This window comes from Haliotis rubra, unplaced genomic scaffold (assembly GCF_003918875.1).
Source record: "Haliotis rubra isolate DU_JTF1 unplaced genomic scaffold, ASM391887v1 Scf157, whole genome shotgun sequence".
In the NCBI taxonomy this organism is placed as follows: Eukaryota; Metazoa; Mollusca; class Gastropoda; order Lepetellida; family Haliotidae; genus Haliotis; species Haliotis rubra.
This window is the reverse complement of record NW_025765525.1, coordinates 1,044,154-1,065,883: the sequence shown is the minus strand read 5'-3', so window position 1 is coordinate 1,065,883 and position 21,730 is coordinate 1,044,154. Positions and strand designations below refer to the sequence as shown.

Here is a 21,730-nt window from a genome sequence, read left to right as displayed (position 1 = left end):
AATTCAGTCCAGGTCTCACTTTCCATTTTGGGGGGCAGAAACCTATGAACATTGGTACAGGTACAATATCATGGCACAGATACAATATCATGCTCATGATGTTAAGCCCATTTCTGGTGTCCCCCGCCGTGATATTGCTGGAATATTGCTAAAAGCGGCGTAAAACTAAACTCAGTCAGTCAGGCTCATGAAACCCTCAAAGTTGAGGTGTCAAAGACCTGCGTCACTTTGGACTTTCCTTCCTCCTCAAGCTGACAAGCAGTGATATAACCGAAATACCTTTCAAAGCCCTGTAAAACCACTCTCACACTTATTCCGAGGTATTTATCAACCAGGCAGACATTGAATAACAGTGCAAGACAACATGAACTGTGAGTAACAGTCAGGCACAGAATGCAACATTGTCCTACATTGATTTATGAATATGCTCCAGTCATTATTGATCAGATGTTGCTTGGGACAGATGTTTCAATATCACTCTGATTTCTATGTTGTTATGAGATATGAATATCATAATATATCAAAATTTGAACATGAATGTACTAATGGCTTCTGTTATATATTGCCTGTTGCCTAATCAAGAGATTAGAGTATTTCTTGATTTTTTTTGGTACCCTGAAAGTGTCAAATTTAGAAGCAAATGGCGTATCTAGTAATTTTGTGACAGCATTCGTAGCTATGAGTGCTGATAGATTAACTCTAACTGGTTAGAGGGTTTGCTGCTCATTTCAAATTTGAATCCTCAGGGGTTTAGACTGAGTGAAGTTCCATTTCTGGTATTCCTTCAGCAATAATGCTGGAATGTTAAAAAGTCTTGTAAAACTATAGTCATTGTGATTGTCAGACAGGTAATATATGAGGTAAAGTTTGGTCACATTTAAGTATTTCAGGTCTCTAACCATATGAATGAATGTGTGTCTGTGGCTGCTTGTACTAGTCAGAACGAATGTCAGTGTTAAAGTGCCAGCCACGCAGATGCCATACTGCATTCCCATGGATACCACCCCACCCCACCAGTTCTTGTTTTATGTGCCTTTGAATCACAGAAACTAGAATACATATCCAAGGATCTGTTTGTACTAAAGCATTAGGGCTGGTGGGGTAGCCTAGTGGTTAAAGTGTTCGCTCATCATGTCAAAGACCCCGGGTTTGATTCCCCACATGGGTGCAATGTGTGAATCCCATTTCTGGTGCGACTATGCTTGTCGTAAGAGGCGACTAACGGGATCGGGTGGTCAGGCTGCTGACTTGGTTGACACATGTCATCGGTTCCCAATTACGCAGATCGATGCTCATACTGTTGATCACTGGATTGTCTGGTCCAGACTCGATTATATACAGACTGACGCCATATAGCTGAAATATTGCTGAGTGCGGCGTAAAACTAAACTCACTCACTCACTGAGAAGGAATCACACAAACTGAAGATGTTCAAAATATCTTCAACAGCAAAACCCTTAAAGTTTGAATGATAGCAAGTCCCTATTTTGATTTGTAGCATATGTTCTGAATTATTCAGGTGAACAATTGACTAGACTTTGAATATGTTTATAACGTATTGGCAGATCCAGAGGGGTGGGGGGGGGTGTCCTGAAAGTTTATTAAATGACCTTTGACACTTTCTTAAGAGTGTGCACACCTCACCCCTTCTCAAAAAGCTGTATCCACCCATGTTACTGGCGACACCTGTGAAGGTAGACACCGGTGGGGCAGGATACGTTCACCTATTTGTGAACACCTGGTATCATCACTATTTTGTAATGATTCATAAAGTTAAACACATGTTCTGTCATGGTATCACATGGTGACAATCACAGGATTGCCTGGTCCAGACTTGATTTATTCACAAACAAGATCACACAGCAGTAATACCGTTGAAACAAATATATGCTCATGATACAGTCACAATTGTATAATTTCTTATGAATTTGGAATGTTTTTTTTTTTATTCTATTGTAAAAATTGCTTTTTCGCACCCTCGCACTTCAAACCTTGTATCACTAAAATTGCAGGTGAGCTTCTGTACCCACGATCCTTTCATTTCAAGACAGTCGGATGATGGCGACCTACGTGCTATCAAGAATGACTAATTCAATATCAAACATTATCTACCCGTCGGCGTTCTGGGATAAAAATATACTGCCTCGTAATCAGCACACTTCTCGGAAGTTGAGATGAAGCGATTGAGCGCCCGAGTTTTTGAGATAACAGCGCATGCCCCAACACAGCGACAATGCGTCAACCTTGGGAAACTGTAATCTTGAGTTTCATTTCACAGTTCGAAAGTCAGTGTGACTATGTAACCAAATTAAGTAATCTTATGTCCTTGTGGCAGTATTGTTATATTAACGGTATCTTTAAAGGTCTCATGCAACCAAAAAACAAACATAATTAAAACACAGTTATCACTTATTCATGACATATAATATACATTGCTGGTTATGAAAAAACATATAAACAAAATTATAAGCGTACAATCGCAAATCAAAAGTGCAATATTGTGTACTTGGGTTTACTTCCCAAGAAACGAAGCAGCCGGGATACCGAACCCAGTCAGAGCGGGTGGGTGTGCACTCAAGTGTAACGGCTGGTTCATTTGCAGATGCCTTCACGGCTCATTGTGTGTGTATATATAGAGATGTTGGGTTTTGTAAATACATGCTCATTTTTTGTGTATAACATTTTGCATTCAACAGACATCATAACATGTCATGTGTTCAAGTATCACACCTGTCTGTCTGTGTAATTACATAATGTGACAGAGACCGAACTCGGGCCATAAATCAATGCGTTTTGTTTATGGTGTATAGCCTGATTGGTGTTAAGTTCAAATTGCATGTGGTCAGTGATCGCAGTTGTGTATTGAATATTGTCATTAGCAGACAGGCAGGCAGACACACAGTGTCAATAAAACAAGACATTGAGTTTTGTCTGTGACAACGACATATCTATATCACAGTTAGAAATTCTGTCAACGCTAAATAATGACATTGCTTTTAAGCATCGAACTGAGAAAGTGACTCGGTAAGAAGAACGTGTGGTGAAATAGACAAATGAAATTATATAAACAGTTTATTTACTGTCATAATATATAAAAAGCTCGCGCCTGTGAGAAATCAACAAAACATTAGGAAAATAGCTCAAACCAAAGCCTTCACCGAGTATTCACCGGACAACCCGCTTCCAAGTTAGGCGAAAATATTTCACTGAACACGTGCTATGAGCGCAGCCCAGCTGTTGAAACCAGTTTCCCCCCGAAAAGTCGGGGGAAAATTAGTGAATCGTTTGAACTCCGATTTCGCGCGTTTTTTTTCATCGCGTAATTTTTCAACTTTATAAGTTGAATTTGCATTTTTGATGATTTGTTTCGGTAAGTCCATACCGAAACCATACCGAAAGGTATCAGAATCTGCAAAGTTGTATTTTACGTTGCATGTGACCTTTAATAATGTGTATGTCGTCCAAGTTAAGACTTAAGTAGCCGCTAATTAAACCACACGTGCTCTGATAACTGTTTTAAGACCCGTGAATATCTGGGTTAGAATTGGCCTTCAGCAACCCATGCTTGTCGTAAGAGGCGACTAACGGGATCGGGTGACTTGGTTGACACATGCCATCGTATCCCATTTGCTTAGATCGACGCTCATGATTGGGATTCTTACGGTCGACCACAAAGTATGTCGTACAAGACTAGTCTCTTATTTGAACAAATTGTCACACATGTTTCCAAATGGGACATATTCCCAATCATTTCCCCGGACGGCCTGTTTATATGGACCTCGACATCTCCAGCATTTGTTAAATTGTGTCTGAATAATATTGCAGCAAAGCGAACACTTTTCAAAGAAAGTGTATTGGAAGAAATACTTTTTTTTTTCCTTTTTGGTTCCATACGTTCTCTGGATTCAGAATGAAGGCTATTTTCTTGTACGATCTGTGTACAGCCATTATGTAGAATATGTTTAGATTTCTCTCGAGTGACTATTATTATGATTGCTGGTATGAATTGGATGCATCCAGGGTATAGTGGAGAGTGATCGTAACGTATACCCTAGAGATTATCGAGGATGGTTTCTGTTATCTCGTGGTGTTAATGGAATGTTGCCAAAAACAAACAAAATCAGGCTCAAATCATACACACTACCTCAATCACTACAAACACATCGGCGTGGTATTGAGGGCTCCGCGAACGGGGGCTTTCGCTGTGAAGAGCTTTGACGCTGGTTACTCTTCATGTGGTGACCTTTTTAATCGCCAACAGCGACCACAGAAGCCCCCGAAATCCCAACGAGTGCGTTTGGTTGAACGCAACTTAAACCGGTATTTGTGTTACATCATGGCAGGGGTCAGTGGGGTAGCCCAGTGGTTAAAGCGTTCGCTCATCACGCCGAAGACCCGGGATCGATTCACCTCATGGGTACAATATGTGAAGTCAATTTGATATTGTTGGAATATTGATAAAAGCGACGTAAAACCAAACTCATTCACTCACTCACTCATAACACGGCGTATGACCTAGATGTGGAAAGAAAGGCTCGATCACAAAGTGCACATCGGATGGAAAAAAATATGAATATTGTCATAGCGCTGGTGGACTTGAAACCAACTAGTCTCCTCGATATCTGTCAGACGGAATGGTCAATGCATTTTTTGCGTGAGTTTGGTATTTGTCATATTTCCGAAATTTAACAAATACAGCACATATATAATGGTCTTCACTCATTGTACCCGTGACGGTTCGGGTTAGAATTGATCTTCAGGAACCCTCGCTGACTTCGCTGACCCATGTCATCGATTCCCAATTGCGGAGATCGATGCTCATGCAGTTGATAACTAGATTGGAATATTGCTGAGTGCGACGTAAAACTAAACTCACTCACTCTTCACTCATTGTACACATCTGCTATAAAAAGGCGACCGCCTCCGTGGTGTTATGGACAGAGCGTCTGCAAATTATACATCCCTCCACACCCCACCCCCAACCCCCCCAGCACACAAAGGGGCGATAATTCGATCATCCCCGGATGTTTCACTCACAGGGGCGTGTCACGCTTAGAAACAGCGTTAGAAGGACATATAGGTATATAGACCCAACCCTAGTACTATATAAAAGGATCCTTAACAGGATAAAGATGTTAACAGATGGCACATGTTAGTACGCAAAATGGTATAGGGGTGCAAACAAGGACTGGTCTGTGTCAAACTTAGGTATCTATGTGGGACTGTGGCCTTGTATCAAAAGTGCACACGCACGCACGCACACACACACGCACACGAACACGACTTTTAACCCATTTATCTCCACCACACCGCCACAAAGAAACCAGAATTGCACTTTGTCAGTGGAGGCTCAAACCGCGTGTTAAGACCATCTGGGCTATAATGCGTACACGTGACGCTGTGAGTGCTGTTGTCAGAATTTATCGAGTATTGAGTACCCGTCGGTATCTCAACAGGATATAGGACAACCGCTGACTGCAGTTTCCCAGGCTTGTTGGCTGCTCAGATAACCCCGACTCTGACACTTTAATGTCAAGTGCTTCCTTGTCGCTCTCCGAGACAGGCACACATTGTCTCTTATCACAGATGATGTTAAAACACAGTATCAGCGAAGTATCATGTTGATGTTCAATGTTATATAATCAAGTACTTATGAGCCGAGTGAGGTTCGGTCGTCACGCCGAAGACCCGGGTTCAGTTCTCCAGATGAATGGGAAGTGAAGCTCATGCTTGCCTTGATATTGGTTGACTATTCTAAAGTCGGAGTAAAACCATCATTCTCACTAACCCCAAATCCCACTCACTCATTCGACCCGTTAAGATCCGGGTTGGAATTGGTCTTTAGGGTTAGGTCCCATACTGCCTACAGTTCCAAACTGCCTACATCCCAAACTGCCAACACAAATATTGTAGGCAGCGTGGGAAATGATTTTTTTGCCCTGTAGAATAATGGAACAGCCCAATTATCAATGAAGAAGGGGTGCGTGGTTTGGAGTAAGGGATAATTATAGGGATTATATTAGTAATGATGGTACCATAATGATACATGCTCTGTGCTTCTACTTCCATGTATAGTATTGTTTGAGTATTATCATTCAATAAAGATTACAAGATATGTACAATAATATTGTTTTATTTTGTTCTGGGAAGCCGTTTACATGTTTATATTGCAATCTCCAAAGCAGGAATAGCTAAATTCTATTTAATCAATTAGGGTAGGCTTGTTTTAAACATGTTGTTACAGGCTTTGCCTGTCTTTGTCAGATTTTTATGTCTAAAAACATGGTAAGGACTAAATTTTTGAGAAGATTTCATCTTCTCTGTTAATTAAACTCCTAATAAATCAGAAGGGGAACCAACTGCATCCATCCGAAAAACGCATCTTCAGTACGTTGATGCTGCTGGACATCTCATCAAGTTGGCTAAGTGATTGTGAGTTGTGTGTAATTGTGAAACCAGTAAAAGACTGTAAAACCACTGAAAGACTGTAAAACATCAATTTTTCATGATATATCCATGTCTCCATGTAAAGACTGAGAATTCTCAGAATGAATAAACATGTCTTACCAACCAACACTTGTAATTTTTTTAACTTCTGTTGGCAGAGTGGGAAGACACCATAGAACAGGTCAGTTCATTAACCAACTACCTGGTCAAGTTCATTTTAGCAGGGGTAGAACAGGTCAGATAAGTGTATTCCCATTAACTTCACTTCCTGGTCACTGGACCGTATCATGTTGTTTTAACCTGTAGGCAGTTTGAAACTGTAGGCAGTATGGGAATACACCGTCTTAGCAACCCATACTGGTCGCAAGAACTTGGTTGACACTTGTTATCATATCCAAATAAACGCTCATGATGCTGATCACTGGATTGTCTGGTCCAGACTCGATTATTTACAGACCGCCGCCATGTAGCTGGAATATTGCTGAGAGCGGCCCTATACAGCAAAGAAACAACACTCATGGTTTTTCGTTTATCCGACCATTTTCCGTCAGCATCTGCTGCAGACATATATACCATTTACATAGAGGATGCTTTGCTTACTGTGAAAAAGTTGGCACCATAATAGAAACTTTGGCGAAATGCTTCTTCTTAACCCGCAGAACTTATTCTTTTGAATTGTTCTATCTTCAGGATACTTCTTCACCAGGTATGATCACTGTATTTGAAAGTAACCGTTTACCTTTGAAATATACTGAACAGCAAAAGAAACGCAAGTTTCGAAAATATGAAATCTCATGAAGGTAAGCGTTCATGTTTATGGAACGGTCATGGTAAAGTGACGTAATGATCCCAGATGAGATGATGTCATGCAATTTGACGTCCATACGAACCATTCGCACAAACACACCAACAGTGCAGCAAAACCATAATTTTAGCACGTGCATCGATGGCTCGGGATGAAAAGCATGCATTTCACTCTGAGGTTTCCTTCATAAAGGTTTGTGTCCAAAAATCAGTTCAGTATTGACGCTGGGAGGTGAACGCGCTACACAAACGATGCCTAGACTAACGACTCAGCAGCGGGGAATGACCATTGGAAAGTTGCACGGAGGATTCTCTGCAACCGCTGTAGCTAGACAATTGGGCTGTCATTCTACCACCATTACACGACTTGCTCAACGTCATCAGCAAACCGGGGTTGCTGCTGATCGTCCCCGTACTAGACGGCAACGAGTTACAACTCATGCGCAAGATCGGTTCATCCGGGCCACTCATCTAAGGAACCGAACTCAAGCAGCAACAGTAACAGCAGCCTTAGTTCTTGGGTCAAGGGGAGCAGTGCCAAGCGATACGATTAGACGTCGTCTTCGGGCTGCTGGAATCCGCTGCCGAAGGCCATATGTGGAGCCAGTTTTGGCACGTCAACAACGCCAGCGACGTTTAAAGCCCTCAGACAGCAAGGATGTCGATGGATTATATGGCTCAGAACAACATTAAGCTAATTAAGAATTCGTCTGGTATTTTAGCACCATATTTAGAATTATTATTCAATATAATATTATAAAATGGTATATTTCCAACTAGTTGGACAATCGGTATTATTGTCCCGCTTCATAAACAAGGCAGTATTGATAATCCAAATAATTACAGGGGCATTAATCTTTTAAGCATTTTTAGCAAGGTTTTCACTTCTATCATTAACAGAAGATTAGTAACTTGGGGAGAGGCATTGAATAAAATAAATGAATCCCAGGCAGGATTTAGACATGGATATACGGCTACTGACAATATGTTTATATTACAAAGTATTATACAGAGATATCTCAACACCAAAGATGGTAAACTCTATACACTCTTCGTTGATTTCGAAAAAGCATTTGATTCAGTTGACAGACAAAAGCTATGGTTTATTTTTAATACCCATGGTCTAAGTCCTAAAATGAAAAAAGTGATTCAGAATATGTATGAAAACGTTAAAGCTTGTCTTAAGAATAACAATGAATTCTCAGATTCTTTTGAACTACAACTCGGGGTAAGACAAGGCTGTATACTTAGCCCATTTTTATTCTCATTTTTCATAAATGAATTAGCAACCCAAATTGAAAGCAATTGTGAGTATGGAATACAGTTACACCCTGACCTAGTACATATTTTTCTTCTGCTCTTTGCAGGCGATATCGTGCTATTCTCAAGCACTGTTGCAGGTTTACAAAGATTTATACAAGAACTTGAGAGTTATTGTGACACATACAAATTAACTGTAAATAGAAATAAAACTAAAGTAGTAGCTTTTAAAAAGGGGGACGTTTATCAAAAACGAGAAATGGTTGTATAAAGGTAAAGAATTAGAATGCACCAGTTCGTACAAATATTTGGGAATGTTCTTCAGTAATTGTTTATCTTGGACAGCACATGCTAATTACGCTTGTTTGCAAGCACAGAAGGTTATGATAGGTATCTTTAAACAATTAAATGTACTTGGAGACATAGGTATAAGTTCATACTTTAACATATTCGATGCCAAAATAAAGCCAATTTTATTGTATGGAGCCGAAATATGGGGTTTGAATTATTACAATGATATCGAAAGAGTTCAATTGAAAGCATGTAAAAGATTTCTTGGTGTTAAATCCAATACGATGAATACAATGGTGTATGGAGTATGTGGTAAATACCCGATGCACTTGTTTTCAAGTATCAGAGTGATAAAATACTGGTTAAAATTACTGGAGATGCCTTCTTATAGGCTACCAAAGAAATGTTACAATATGATGATGCTATTCGATAAAAATGGACACACAAATTGGGTTTCTTCTGTTAGAAACTTTCTATTTTCGAAAGGGTTTGGTTTTGTATGGAACGATCAGTATGCTGATTCTGAGGGTAAGTTTCTTTTAGAACTAACACGCAGATTAAAAGATATCTATTTACAAGAATGGTTTGAAAAGTTATCACTTTCCAGTAAATGTTTGTATTATAAGATGTTAAAATGTACTTTTGACGCCGAAATTTATCTTTCATGTCTAAACGTAAAAAAGTATAGGATAGCGTTAAGCAGATTAAGATGTTCTTCACATGATTTATTTATCGAAAGTGGAAGATTTAAAAATGTCAAAAAAGAAAATAGAACTTGCAAACTATGTGATCTTAACCAAATAGAAGATGAATATCATTTTCTTTTAATTTGCCCTGCTTATAATTCCCTGAGAATGTTGTTTAAGAAATATTATTGTGCCCATCCAAACCTTTATAAATTTTCAGCATTGTTAAATCACAAAAAAACATACTATACTTCAAAACTTTGCTTACTATGCCATGTTGTTTAGGACAAAATATATCTCAGAACACAATCTCACCTACAGTTGATTAATTTCTCTTCTTCATGTATATTACATGTGCGTGTAAATATTGATTTATAAATGTGTTGTACTACAGGCCTGTGGCCTTTCAGTACCGGAAATAAATATCCAACATTAACGTTTTTCCATGGCCGTCTCTTTCCCCGGATATGGCTCCCATTGAACATTCTGGGACGAAATTGGACGGGGGATTGCTGCAAGTAGACAGCCACTCACACTTGCACAATTGGAATAGAAATTGGTGTTTGAGCGGAACAACTTGCCTCATGCATCCTTTGAGACTCTAGTGAACTCAATGAGGCCACGTTGCACGGCCTGTGTGCAAGCTCAAGGTGGCTGTACGCGCTACTATAGAGACTGTCACTTTTCGCGTTCGGGGGTATCTCCATTTGACGGACTGTGATCAATTTGAACTTATTGCAATTCAATGTCAACAGCAACTTTTAGCTTTCTATAGAATAAATGATTAAACGTAATTTTAATTGTCTTCTATTAAAAAACTTGACAAAAAGCCCGACTTGCGTTTTCTTGCTGTTCAGTATAGGATGGTTAATATCAATAGAACATCATTTTTGTTCTGACATCCGAGTCTTCCCCTTGGGAGGGGGGCACGGGTGGCCCTGTCGCAGTGTGCGAAATAGCCACTGGCCCGCTAGCCCGTGGCAAGTAAATATCCAGTCGGGCCAGTAAATCTCCACAGTCACTGGCCCGACTGGCTAGTGAATATTCATGGGGGCATTTTGTAAATATGTCACTCTCTCCAACTTATTAAGTTACATATTTAAATCATGCAAGAGTATGGTCTGATAAAAATGTTCATCATATTGCAGCTTCATGATAATGAAACCCGTGTCATGCCAACAATATCTTATTCTCATATATTTTTTGTAATCTTTGCTTAGTTTCTACATTCAAATTTCGGGCTAGTGAATTATTTCGTCCGACCCACTATCAAACTTTGGAAATTATTGCGCACACTGCCCTGTCCTTAAGTCGCCGCAATAAGTTGTGTAGATTTGCGTGCGCTCGGCACTCTAGACACCTGTGGTTGTGGGTTCGAAACCCCGGTTCGCCCTCTTTACTTTACTGTTTCCCGTGCTCGTGGGATTCATGGGGCGGTGGGGTATAGCCTAGTAGTTAAGGCGTTCGCTAGTCACGCTGTAAACCCGAGTTCGATTCCCCACATCGATACAATATGTGAAGCCCATTTCTGGTGTCCCCCGCCGTGATATTGCGGGAATATTGCTAAAAGCGGCGTAAAACTAAACTCACTCACTCATGGGTTTCACCTCAGGAAAACTGACGCTTGCATCACTTTAGGTCGATTCCCCACATGGGTACAATATGTGAAGCCCATTTCTGGTGTCCCCCGCCGTGATAAAGCTGGAATATTGCTAAAAGCGTCGTAAAACTAAACTCACTCACTCACTCACTTTAGGTTGGGCTGAAACGCTGTAATATAATTGGAACACTCATTCGTACACCTTACCCCTACCCGCATCCCCATATAAGTCGAAGGTTCTTCTATGACATCGGTTCGGTTTGGACGAATGACCAACCGGTCTGCCCTATGAATTATACCTTAGCTGTCAAACACGAACGCAAGCGCACACACGCACAAACACACCTCTCAAACTCACTCTCACACTCTGGTGCCCCGGTTGTGATATGAGGAAGAACACTACAAGTGGACTGAACACTAGTCATTCACAGATACTGAAAACTACGTATTGCTGTCACTAGGAAGACTCACGATAAAATTCTTCTGATATGGATGACCTGACCTTTAACAATCTGTATGCTCACGCGAAGACGTATCCAATAATATTGATACTCGACCAGGGTATTGCCAAAATCCCAATAGGCCCTGATGCTGAATAGCCGACTGTGGTCACAAATCTGCTTCCTGCTTGAGAGCTTTAAATCTCGATAACGACGCCATCGGCGGCAGAGTTGGGGAAGACTCCGCTCAGATCACTAGCTGTAGAAGGTGCTGTCGTTAGACGTCGGCAATATAACAACCAACATAAACGATGTTCGCGTTGTTCCTGTCGCTGCTCCTGGTCGTTCCAGGATGTTTGAGCGTCAACGTCGTTGAACACGCTGGTGCCACCGGCCCAGATGTAGTGACGACGGTGGTGGACATCATTCGAACCAACTGCATCTTCCCCCAGGACAAATTGTTTCTCCGCCGCCTGGCGTACGTGGAGACGAGGGATGGGTCCTCGCCGAAAACATACAGTGACCCAAATAACAGTGGTGGAATCTGGCAGGTGAGTGAGTGAGTGAGTGTGATTTTACACCGCTGTTAGCAATATTCCAGCAATATCACGGGGTTTGGACATCAGGGATGGGCAACTGTACCCGGGTCTTCGGCGTGACTAGCGGACGCTTTAACCACTGGGCTACCCTATCGTCCTTTGGCAGAGTATTTTTAAAAAAAACACACGTCACGTCAGCAATATTGCAGCCATATTGCGATGGGAAATGACATCAACGGTCTTGACAAAGATGTTGGAAATGTTGGTTGCAACTTTGTGAATATGTTTTTTGTATTTTTGTTTGTTGTGATTCATCGCACTAAGCAATATTCAAACAATATGGCGGCGGTCTTAAAATACTAGGGTCTGGACCAATCAATCCAGATATTCACATCTCGAGCATCGATCTACGCAACTAGGAAACGGTGACATGTGTCAGCCAAGTCAGCGAGGCTGACTACCCGATCCTGTTAGTCTTACGACAAGCATGGGTTGCTGAAAACCAATTCTAACCGGAACTTCAGGGTTGAATGTTTGCTGTGATATTGCCTGAATGGCGTTGAAAGCGACGTAAAAATACACTCAGTGGTGCCTTTGAATTAGAAATTCCAGAGATCTGTTTTATGTCTTTACCTTTAACGAAGGGAAATATCATTAACCAATCAGAGTGGTAAACGAGGAATATTTCCCAGAGCAAGTACCATGTAGGGATTCCATCATGCGGATCGGAAGCAATTATATGCACTTTATAGTCTTAAAGGTGCAGTAAAATCACAAATTTTGACAAGGTTATCCAATTCCTTTTCCGAGTACAGGAAACCGAAGACACCAACCCCAGTTCCACACCATATGCTACCTACTTGAAAATGTCTCTATACACATTCAGTTTAAGTCATCGTGTTAAAAAGACAGCACCAGATATTGAAAAATGTGGTCAATGTTAATTACTGGATGGATGTACATTAAAAAACAATATTGGTCGTTGCCTTTGTCGTGTGCTTCACAATAATCCTACCCGCTGCTATGTATTCCCATTGCAGGTGAGCTCCAGTATGCTCGCTCAGACCCAGGGCAACCAGCCCGAGTTGCAGCCTCTGTACACAATCATACAGAACGCCCTGAACATAAACTGGAGGACAGTCCAGTGGTCAGACCTCCGAAAGCCCCTCTACTCCGGACTGGCCGCCGCTCTCTACCTCACGCTACAAACCAGCCACCCAGGGGTGACCATTCCTCTGAAGGTGGAGGAGCAGGCCGTTTTCTGGAAGGACAAGTATCAGAGCGGAGGGAGCAGCGCTTACAACTTCACGGCGATAGTCAACGAGATGGAACTAGGTCCGTGCTAACTCTTCTTCTCCCCGCTTGTACCGGTAAAAACTAGAATCAAGGCGCATGCAGTCACTGACTATAGTGCTAATACCCCGTCACTGAGTATGTGAGTGAGTTAGTGAGTTAGTGTAGTTTTACGCCGCTTTTTAGCAACATTCCAGCAACACCGCGGACACCAGAAATGGGAACCGTGAAGGTCCGGGTTAGAATGAACCTTCAGTAACCCATGCTTGTCGTAAGAGGCGACGAACGGGATCGGGTGGTCAGGCTCGCCGGCTTGGTTGACACATGTCATCGGTTCCCAATTGCGCAGATCGATGCTCAAGATGTTGATCACTGGATCACTCTAGTCCAGAGTCGATTATTTACAGACCTCCGCCATATAGCTGGAATATTGCTGAGTGCGACGTAAAACTAAACTCACTCACTCACTACTACTACCACTACTACCACTATTACTGCTACTACTACTACTACTACTACCTCTACTACATTACTACTACTACCACCACCACCACCACCACCACCACTACTACTACTACTCCCATTACTACTACTACTACTACCACTATTACTACTACTACTACCTCTACTACTATTCCTACTACCACCACCACCACCACCACTACTACTACTACTCCCACTACTACTTCTACCACTACTACGACTACCACTACTAATATTGCCACTACTACTACCACCACCACCACCACCACTACTACTACTACTCACTACTACTACTTCTACCACTACTACGACTACCACTACTACTACTGCCACTACTATTAGTACCACCACCACCACCACCACTACTACTACTGCTGCTACTACGTCTACTGATTAGTGGAGTCTTTAGTAGTGGTCTGATTGTTGTAACAGTTTTTATTTACTTCTCTTTGTTTCCAGGTTGTCAGGCTTTGAACAGACAGGTGGACATTGCCTTTATCGTGGACACCTCGAGCAGTCTCAGCAAGGACGACTTCACAAGGGTCAAGAACTTCCTAAAGGAAATCGTAAATGGACTCAATATTGGCGCAAGCACTGCCCACGTTGCCGTCATAACGTATGCCTCAAACGTTAATGTCCAGTTCCGTCTCAACAAGTACTTCTCAAACATTGAAGTCTACACTGCCATTTCAAACCTTGTCTACACTGGCGGTGCCACCAACACCGCTGGGGCTCTCAACGCCGCCGTCACCGACGTCTTCGCCAGGTCAATGGGTGGTAGGGACAGCGCCGTCAAGGTGGCAATCCTCATCACTGATGGAGTGCCCGACGACGCCATTAACACTGAACATGCTGCTGACAATGTACGCCTTAACGGCATCGCCGTGTTCACCGTTGGGGTGGGGAGTGCCATAGACACCGCTGAACTGCGGAGAGTGGCCACTCCCCCATCCTGCACCCATTCCTATATTGCAAACGGGTATGACAGCATCGCCAATCTCAAACAGGAGATACAGAACAACATCTGCAGGGGTGAGTGTCTCAGAGAGATCCTTGTAAGTTAGTTTCAAGGACCGACCAGTTTTTTTCAACTAAAACCAATGCCACACATATTTTATGACAAAACATCTTGCAACGGTCTATTTTTCAGTGGCTGACAAAATCGTTCCTTTTTCAACAATCTGAAGCATCATTACTTTTTTTGTGGGACCAATAATTTTACGATAAAATCCCCGGACGCCACAGAATTTGAAAGGGTCGGTCCGTTAACGTCAATGTGAAATGGTCGGTCCGGTAACGTCAATTTCAAATGGTTCCTCCCTTAACGTCAATTTGAAATGATCGGTCCCTTAACGTCAGTTTGAAATGATCGGTCCCTTAACGGCAAATTGAAATCATCGGTCCCTTAACGTCAGTTGAAATGGTCGGTCCCTTAACGTCAATTTTAAATGATCGGTCCCTTAACGTCAGTTGAAATGGTCCGTCCCTTAACGCCAATTTGAATTACGTCAATTTGAAATGGTCGGTCCTTAACGTCAATTTAAATGGTCGGTCCTTCAGTTTGTATGTCAATGACGTGCAGCGCTTCACCTATTCAGCCGAGGCGTCCATATTGAAATGCTCACTCACACACTGAACCGTCCTTTGTTGTGACAGGAGAAAATCCCTACCCGTTTTTGTCAAGAAAATACATAAAACTCAGTCCAAGAGAAGGATTCAGTTCCCCTTCCGATTCTTACATCCGAGATACTGTTTTTGCAAGTAGTAGTCACCTTATCTCGATACTAATATATTTAGGATTTATTCGGGATTATCTAATCTGATGAACGTCTTGCAGCTCCACTGTACGCCAATGCGACGGTAGAATGTACGATCGGTACATGTCCTCCATACGCCTTCCCCTTCACCGGCAACAACGGCCTCACCATTCAGGTAACCACGTGGTCACTACAACATTTCGCCTCACTAAATTTGTCAAGACGCAAAATATCTGTCAATCCCCTCATATTTTTGTATCCTCGCCCACTATAGATGTCAACGCCCCCTGTGTGTCCCCGCCAAATATAGATGTCAACGCCCACGTAAATATTTTAACGTGAAGGTTCTGTGTCCCCGCCCACTATAGATGTCAACACTCCTTGTGTGTGTCCCCGCCCACTAAATATTTTAACGCCCACGTTGTGTGTCCATGTCCACTAATTATGTTATGACCCTCCAACCCACTTTGAATATCCACGCTCACTGTGTGTTCTGTCCAGCCTCTATATATATATATCTCCGCGCAAGTGAGTGTGTTGCCGTCCACTATATATATATATATATATATGGGATATATGGGATATATGGGATATATATCTCCCAAAAATGAAACGCATCATGAAAATAGCAATTTGATGTAGCAATGAATTAAAACGTGATGAAACATCACAACAAAACGCACCATCCGTAAAATATCCGTATTTACAGCATGATTTTCAATTTCGGCGTGTAGTGTCACAGAATACACAAGTCACATGAAATGCACGTAAACGTTGGGGATCAGATAGTCTCAATGATGGGTATAAAAGGTTGATCGCTGTCTGTCGATTATTCACTGTATTTAAAATGCAAACGTCTAAGTGAAGCCAACCGTCATATCGCCATTGGTTTGCTTGAAGCTGGCCAGTCTCAACGTGCAGTTGCCCGACGCATGAATGTTCACCAAAGCACCATTTCACGGCTCTGGGAGAGATATCGCCGGCAGAATGCGGTAGCAGATGCCCCTCGTAGTGGGCGACCTCGAGCGGCACAGGATCGCTACATCCGGGTACATCACCTGCGTCATCGAACAGCTACGGCGACCAGTACCGCTCGACAAATACCCGGATTGAGGAGGCTTTCTGCACAGACTGTCAGGAACAGGTTGAGAGAGGCTGGTTTACGTGCCAGAAGACCTTATTTTGGCCCTGTGCTTCGACAACAACATCGTCGACATCGGGTTCAATGGTGCGCCAACGTTCAGGCCTGGAACCTACCGAATTGGCGTAGAATCTGGTTCAGTGATGAATCACGATTTCTATTGGAACGACGCGATGGAAGAATACGGGTGTACAGACGTCGACGTGAACGTTTCGCTGACGCTTTCGGCCGGGGAAGTGTTAGGATGTGGGGGGCAATCACCTGCCGTAGAAGAAGTGATTTGGTGATGATCCAGGGCAACCTGACAGCTCAACGGTACTGTGACGAAATCCTACGCCCACACCTCATTCCAGTCATTGATCGCCAGAGGGAGTTGTTTCAACAGGACAATTCCAGGCCCCACACAGCACATCACACTAGAGACTTCCTCCAGAATCACAACATTAATGTGCCCCTTGGGCAACACGAGATTCCCGGACTTTAACCCGATCGAACATCTGTGGGATGCCCTGAGACTTGCGACGCCGTAACCCTCAGCCCCAGTTCGCATCGCACTACAGGCGATGCTGCGATTGGGCAACACGAGATTCTGAGACTTATTCGTTCGATGCCAAGGCGATGCCGTGCAGTTCTGGATGCCCACGGTGGTCACACGAGGTATTGACTTCAGCGCCACCACACGTCTCCATGTGACACTCAAACCGACTTTCCTCGAGTTGGTGCCAAAGACGGATAAGTCTGCATTTCCAGTGTGCAATTTCGCTATATTTCATTGGCTCATAAAGCCTACAAGATGTTTCAAAATAAACATAAAAATGCAGATGAAATTCCTATATGCGTTTCTTTTTTGGGAGAGTATATATCCTCGCCCACTTCATATGTATCACCGTCCACTCTGTGTGCCACTCTGTGTGCCTCACTGTGTGTGTCCTTGCCCACTTTATATATATCCCGGCCCACTATGTGTGTCCCCGCCCACTTCATATATATCCCCGCCAACTTTGTGTGTCCCCGCCCACTTTTTATATAGCTCCCCCCAATGTGATATTGCTGAAATATTACTGAAAGCAGCGTACAACAATACTCACTCAGTGTTATCATTGAGTGGGGGAATATGGTTTTACGCCGCTTTCAGCAATAATCCAGCAATATCACAGTATGGAACACCAGAAATGGACTTCACCCTTTATACCGGTGTGGAGACTCGTCCCCGAGTCTTCGGCGTGACGAGCGCACACTTAAACCACTAGCCTCCTGTTATCATGGAAGCCCCGCATAGATATGCACAAGCGGACTCGTCACTGCATCTTTTACATCTCAGTCCACGGTCTCCTGCGGTTCGGCCGTCCTCTACGCCGACGTCAACAACTTCTACCCCGGCCCCGCACACAACCTCATCACCCAGGTCATCGACAGAAATGGGAACATCTTCTACCAAGCCAAGCCTGATGCCAACACCGATTATCTGTACATCATGGCGAAGGACTCGCAACGAAGTATCGGCTGCAACCTTACCTTGACGCCCCTTATCGGCAACAAGGTAGTTACAGGTAGGTGAGCCTGTGTATTTGGCTGTAGAGTCACCTTGACGCCCCTTATCGGCAACCAGGTAGTTACAGGTAGTCGAGCCCTGTGTAATTGGCTGTAGAGTCACCTTGACGCCCCTTATCGGCAACCAGATAGTTACAGGTAGTCGAGCCCTGTGTAATTGGCTGTAGAGTCACCTTGACGCCCCTTATCGGCAACCAGGTAGTTACAGGTAGGTGAGCCCTGTGTATTTGGTTGGAGAGCCACCTTGACGCCCCTTATCTGCAACCAGGTAGTTACAGGTAGGTGTACGCTGTGTATTTGGCTGTAGAGTCATCTTGACGCCCCTTATCTGCAACCAGGTAGTTACAGGTAGGTGAACCCTGTGTATTTGGCTGTAGAGTCATCTTGACGCCCCTTATCTGCAACCAGGTAGTTACAGGTAGGTGTACGCTGTGTATTTGGCTGTAGAGTCACCTTGACGCCCCTTATCGGCAACCAGGTAGTTACAGGTAGGTGAGCCCTGTGTAATTGGCTGTAGAGTCACCTTGACGCCCCTTATCGGCAACCAGGTAGTTACAGGTAGGTGAGCCCTGTGTATTTGGTTGTAGAGTCACCTTGACGCCCCTTATCGGCAACCAGGTAGTTACAGGTAGGTGAGCCCTGTGTATTTGACTTGAGATTTCCGAATTTGTCGAAGACTCGGATAATTCGAACCTATCTTCAACTGTATGTGATTATGTTTTACAGGATTCGAGGTCATTTGTAGGGATCTGCCCAGCCACAGCCCGAGACCGTGCACGAAATCAGATCTGATCCAGTTCAGACCTCTCATATGTGACAGTGAGTACACTTAAGAACCACTCAGTGGACTGGGGCCCGCAACTCACTTTACAGAGTTATGTCCCCTCGGCTGCCAGGATTTGCTGATCGTTGGTTAAAATCCCATGTTCGTGTCATACATAAACGCCATACATATGCTAGTTGTTGTTTGTAATTACCCAAAACTCCACGATATGATATATTTTATGTTTCAACTGGGCCAGGATCCAGCTCTACCATGGATACATTTTAAAACATGAATTTGTTCACCTACAGCTGCAGACAGATAATTTAGACAAATATGATAATTTAGACAAATATGAAAGCGGTCAACTTGGCCAAATAATCAACGTGACAGGATGTAACATCTCCTGTGATATGTCGGTAACGGCAGCCAGCACTTAGGTCTAATGTTAATAATATGGATTTCTCAGTTTAAACAGGCAAGTCCACGTGGTTAATTTAAGGCTAACGTAAGTGTTGAATTCAATATCAAACTCTCTGTGTCGGGTTAGATTTGATCTTCAGCAACCCATGCCTGTCGTAAGAGGCGACTAACGGGATCGTGTGGTCAGACTCGCTGACTTGGTTGACACATGTCGTCGTATCCCAATTGCGTAGATTAATGCTCATGTTGTTGATCACTGGATTGTATGGTCCAGACCCGGTTAATTACAGATTGCTGCCATATATTGCTGGAATATTGCTGAGTTCGGCGAAAAACAGCAACCTATCTTTGACATTTGGCTGTAGCATCAAATTACGGAACATAGGTTAAAGGCATATGGCTATCTGCTCACAGTTCATATCATGTCTCGGTCGGTAGGCAATCATAATGTTTACTTGTCTCTGGACAGTGGACCAATGGTCATATCATATCATGTCACTCACTCACTCTCTCACTCACTCACTCACTCACTCACTCACTCACTCACTTTCTCTCCATCCAGGTGTTCCGACCGTGCAGAACCCATGCAAGCCTGCAGATGCGGTGTCCGGAAAGAAGTACCCCCTATCCAGGTGACCTGACTCGCTACATCCAGTGTTTGCCAAATGGCCTGTTCCAGGTCACCTACTGTCCAGCTAACAACCTCTTTGACCCTGAATGTGGAACATGCTACGGTGCTGATATTCCCAAAGTGGACTGTTCTTATGTTGGCAATGTCACCAAGAATCCATGCACGGCCCAGAATCTCCTCAACAACCTCTTACTTCGAGTACCCTGGGGACCACCATAAATACATACAATGTGACGTATGGGGACACGCGTGGGTGAGGTCCTGCCAGACGTCATATGTGTGGGTGCAGGCACACATCACGTGTGAGGAACCCGGGCTCTCGTACAACCCCTGCCCCCAGATGACCCTCCACGGTCAACGATTCTACAGCTACCCACTGGACATCCATAAGTTCGTCGAATGCCTGGACACACTGAACCCTCAGCTCCTGGACTGCCCGAACCAGGAGGTCTGGGACGACTGCGCGAAGACGTGTGTCGGTCAAGCAATGCTGACCCCGAACTGTGGGTCGAACCCTGGAGCAACAGCCGCGCCCAAATTCACCTATGCCCCCACCGGAGCTGCGACGAGCGGGTACACGTACCCTTGCACCGAGGACCACATCCGGAACAACGAACTGTATTTCCCTGTCCCCGGTAACAAACACCAGTACTACCAGTGTTCCCTGGGGGGCATCAGATACACGAAGACCTGTCCCGGAAGTGACTGCTACGACCCTAACTCCCACACTTGTGTTGACGGCTGTCTCGTCATTGGTGGCAACTAGCTTCCTCAAACTCCATAAAACTACCATTTTTGGCAGAGTAAACTACGTTTATAACGAGCTGTCGGATATAACGAACTAACCGATATAGCCAATTGTTTTTGGAGCCGGCCACTTACTGCAAATCTGCAAAATTCGAATAACGAACTATGGTTTAGCGAAATTAAGTTTCAAGACAAACAATACAATGCTCCAGTTTTTTAAGAGTAAACTATGTTATAACGAACTGACGGATATCACGAACCTTTTCTTGCCCCGTCCATTTTATGTATACTTCAGTCAAAATTCGTATAGGAGCTATGGTTGTTACGAAGTAAAGTTTCAAGACAGACAAAATGTCCTTTTTGGTACAGTAAGCTACGTTTATAACGAACACACGTATAACGAACTGGCGGATATAACGATCGTGCAAAAAGTATTCGGACACTTGACGTAATTTCCATAGACTAACATGTTAATTTAGTGTAGCATAAATAATTTTCATGAATTCAATTTTCGTAAGATCCAAGTCAAATTTTGCACATTTGTGATGAATCATCTTACCTACAATCACATAATTTCTGTTTAATTTTCCATTGCGTATTTATCGAATGGCAACAATTTAATCAACATATGTACAGTGCCATGAACTCCTTTAACATGGCGGCCTATGGGATTGTGCATTATGGAACCATACGTAAGTTGATAAATGTGATGTCATTAGTTAAATATTGGTCGGAAATTTGAACTAAAAATTATGTGCGCAGAGCAGAGATGATTTCATATTTGCCTGTCATATTTTACAAAGATCCATCCTAAACCCACTTCATGAAAATTATTCATGCTTCACTGAAATAACATGTAAGTCTATGGAAATTA

The 21,730-nt window shown here is 43.2% G+C and overlaps 1 protein-coding gene across 1 annotated transcript; it reads left to right on the top strand.

Moving 5' to 3' along the window:
* The first annotated feature begins 11,741 nt into the window (after positions 1-11,741).
* On the top strand, positions 11,742-21,006 carry LOC124271075 (von Willebrand factor A domain-containing protein 1-like). The gene is made up of 7 exons (XM_046706145.1): positions 11,742-12,079; positions 13,108-13,402; positions 14,303-14,875; positions 15,681-15,775; positions 18,063-18,291; positions 19,019-19,111; positions 20,041-21,006. The coding sequence occupies exons 1-7, from the start codon at positions 11,840-11,842 to the stop codon at positions 20,112-20,114; spliced, it is 1,599 nt and encodes a 532-aa protein (XP_046562101.1). The 5' UTR covers positions 11,742-11,839; the 3' UTR covers positions 20,115-21,006.
* Positions 21,007-21,730: the final 724 nt, after the last annotated feature.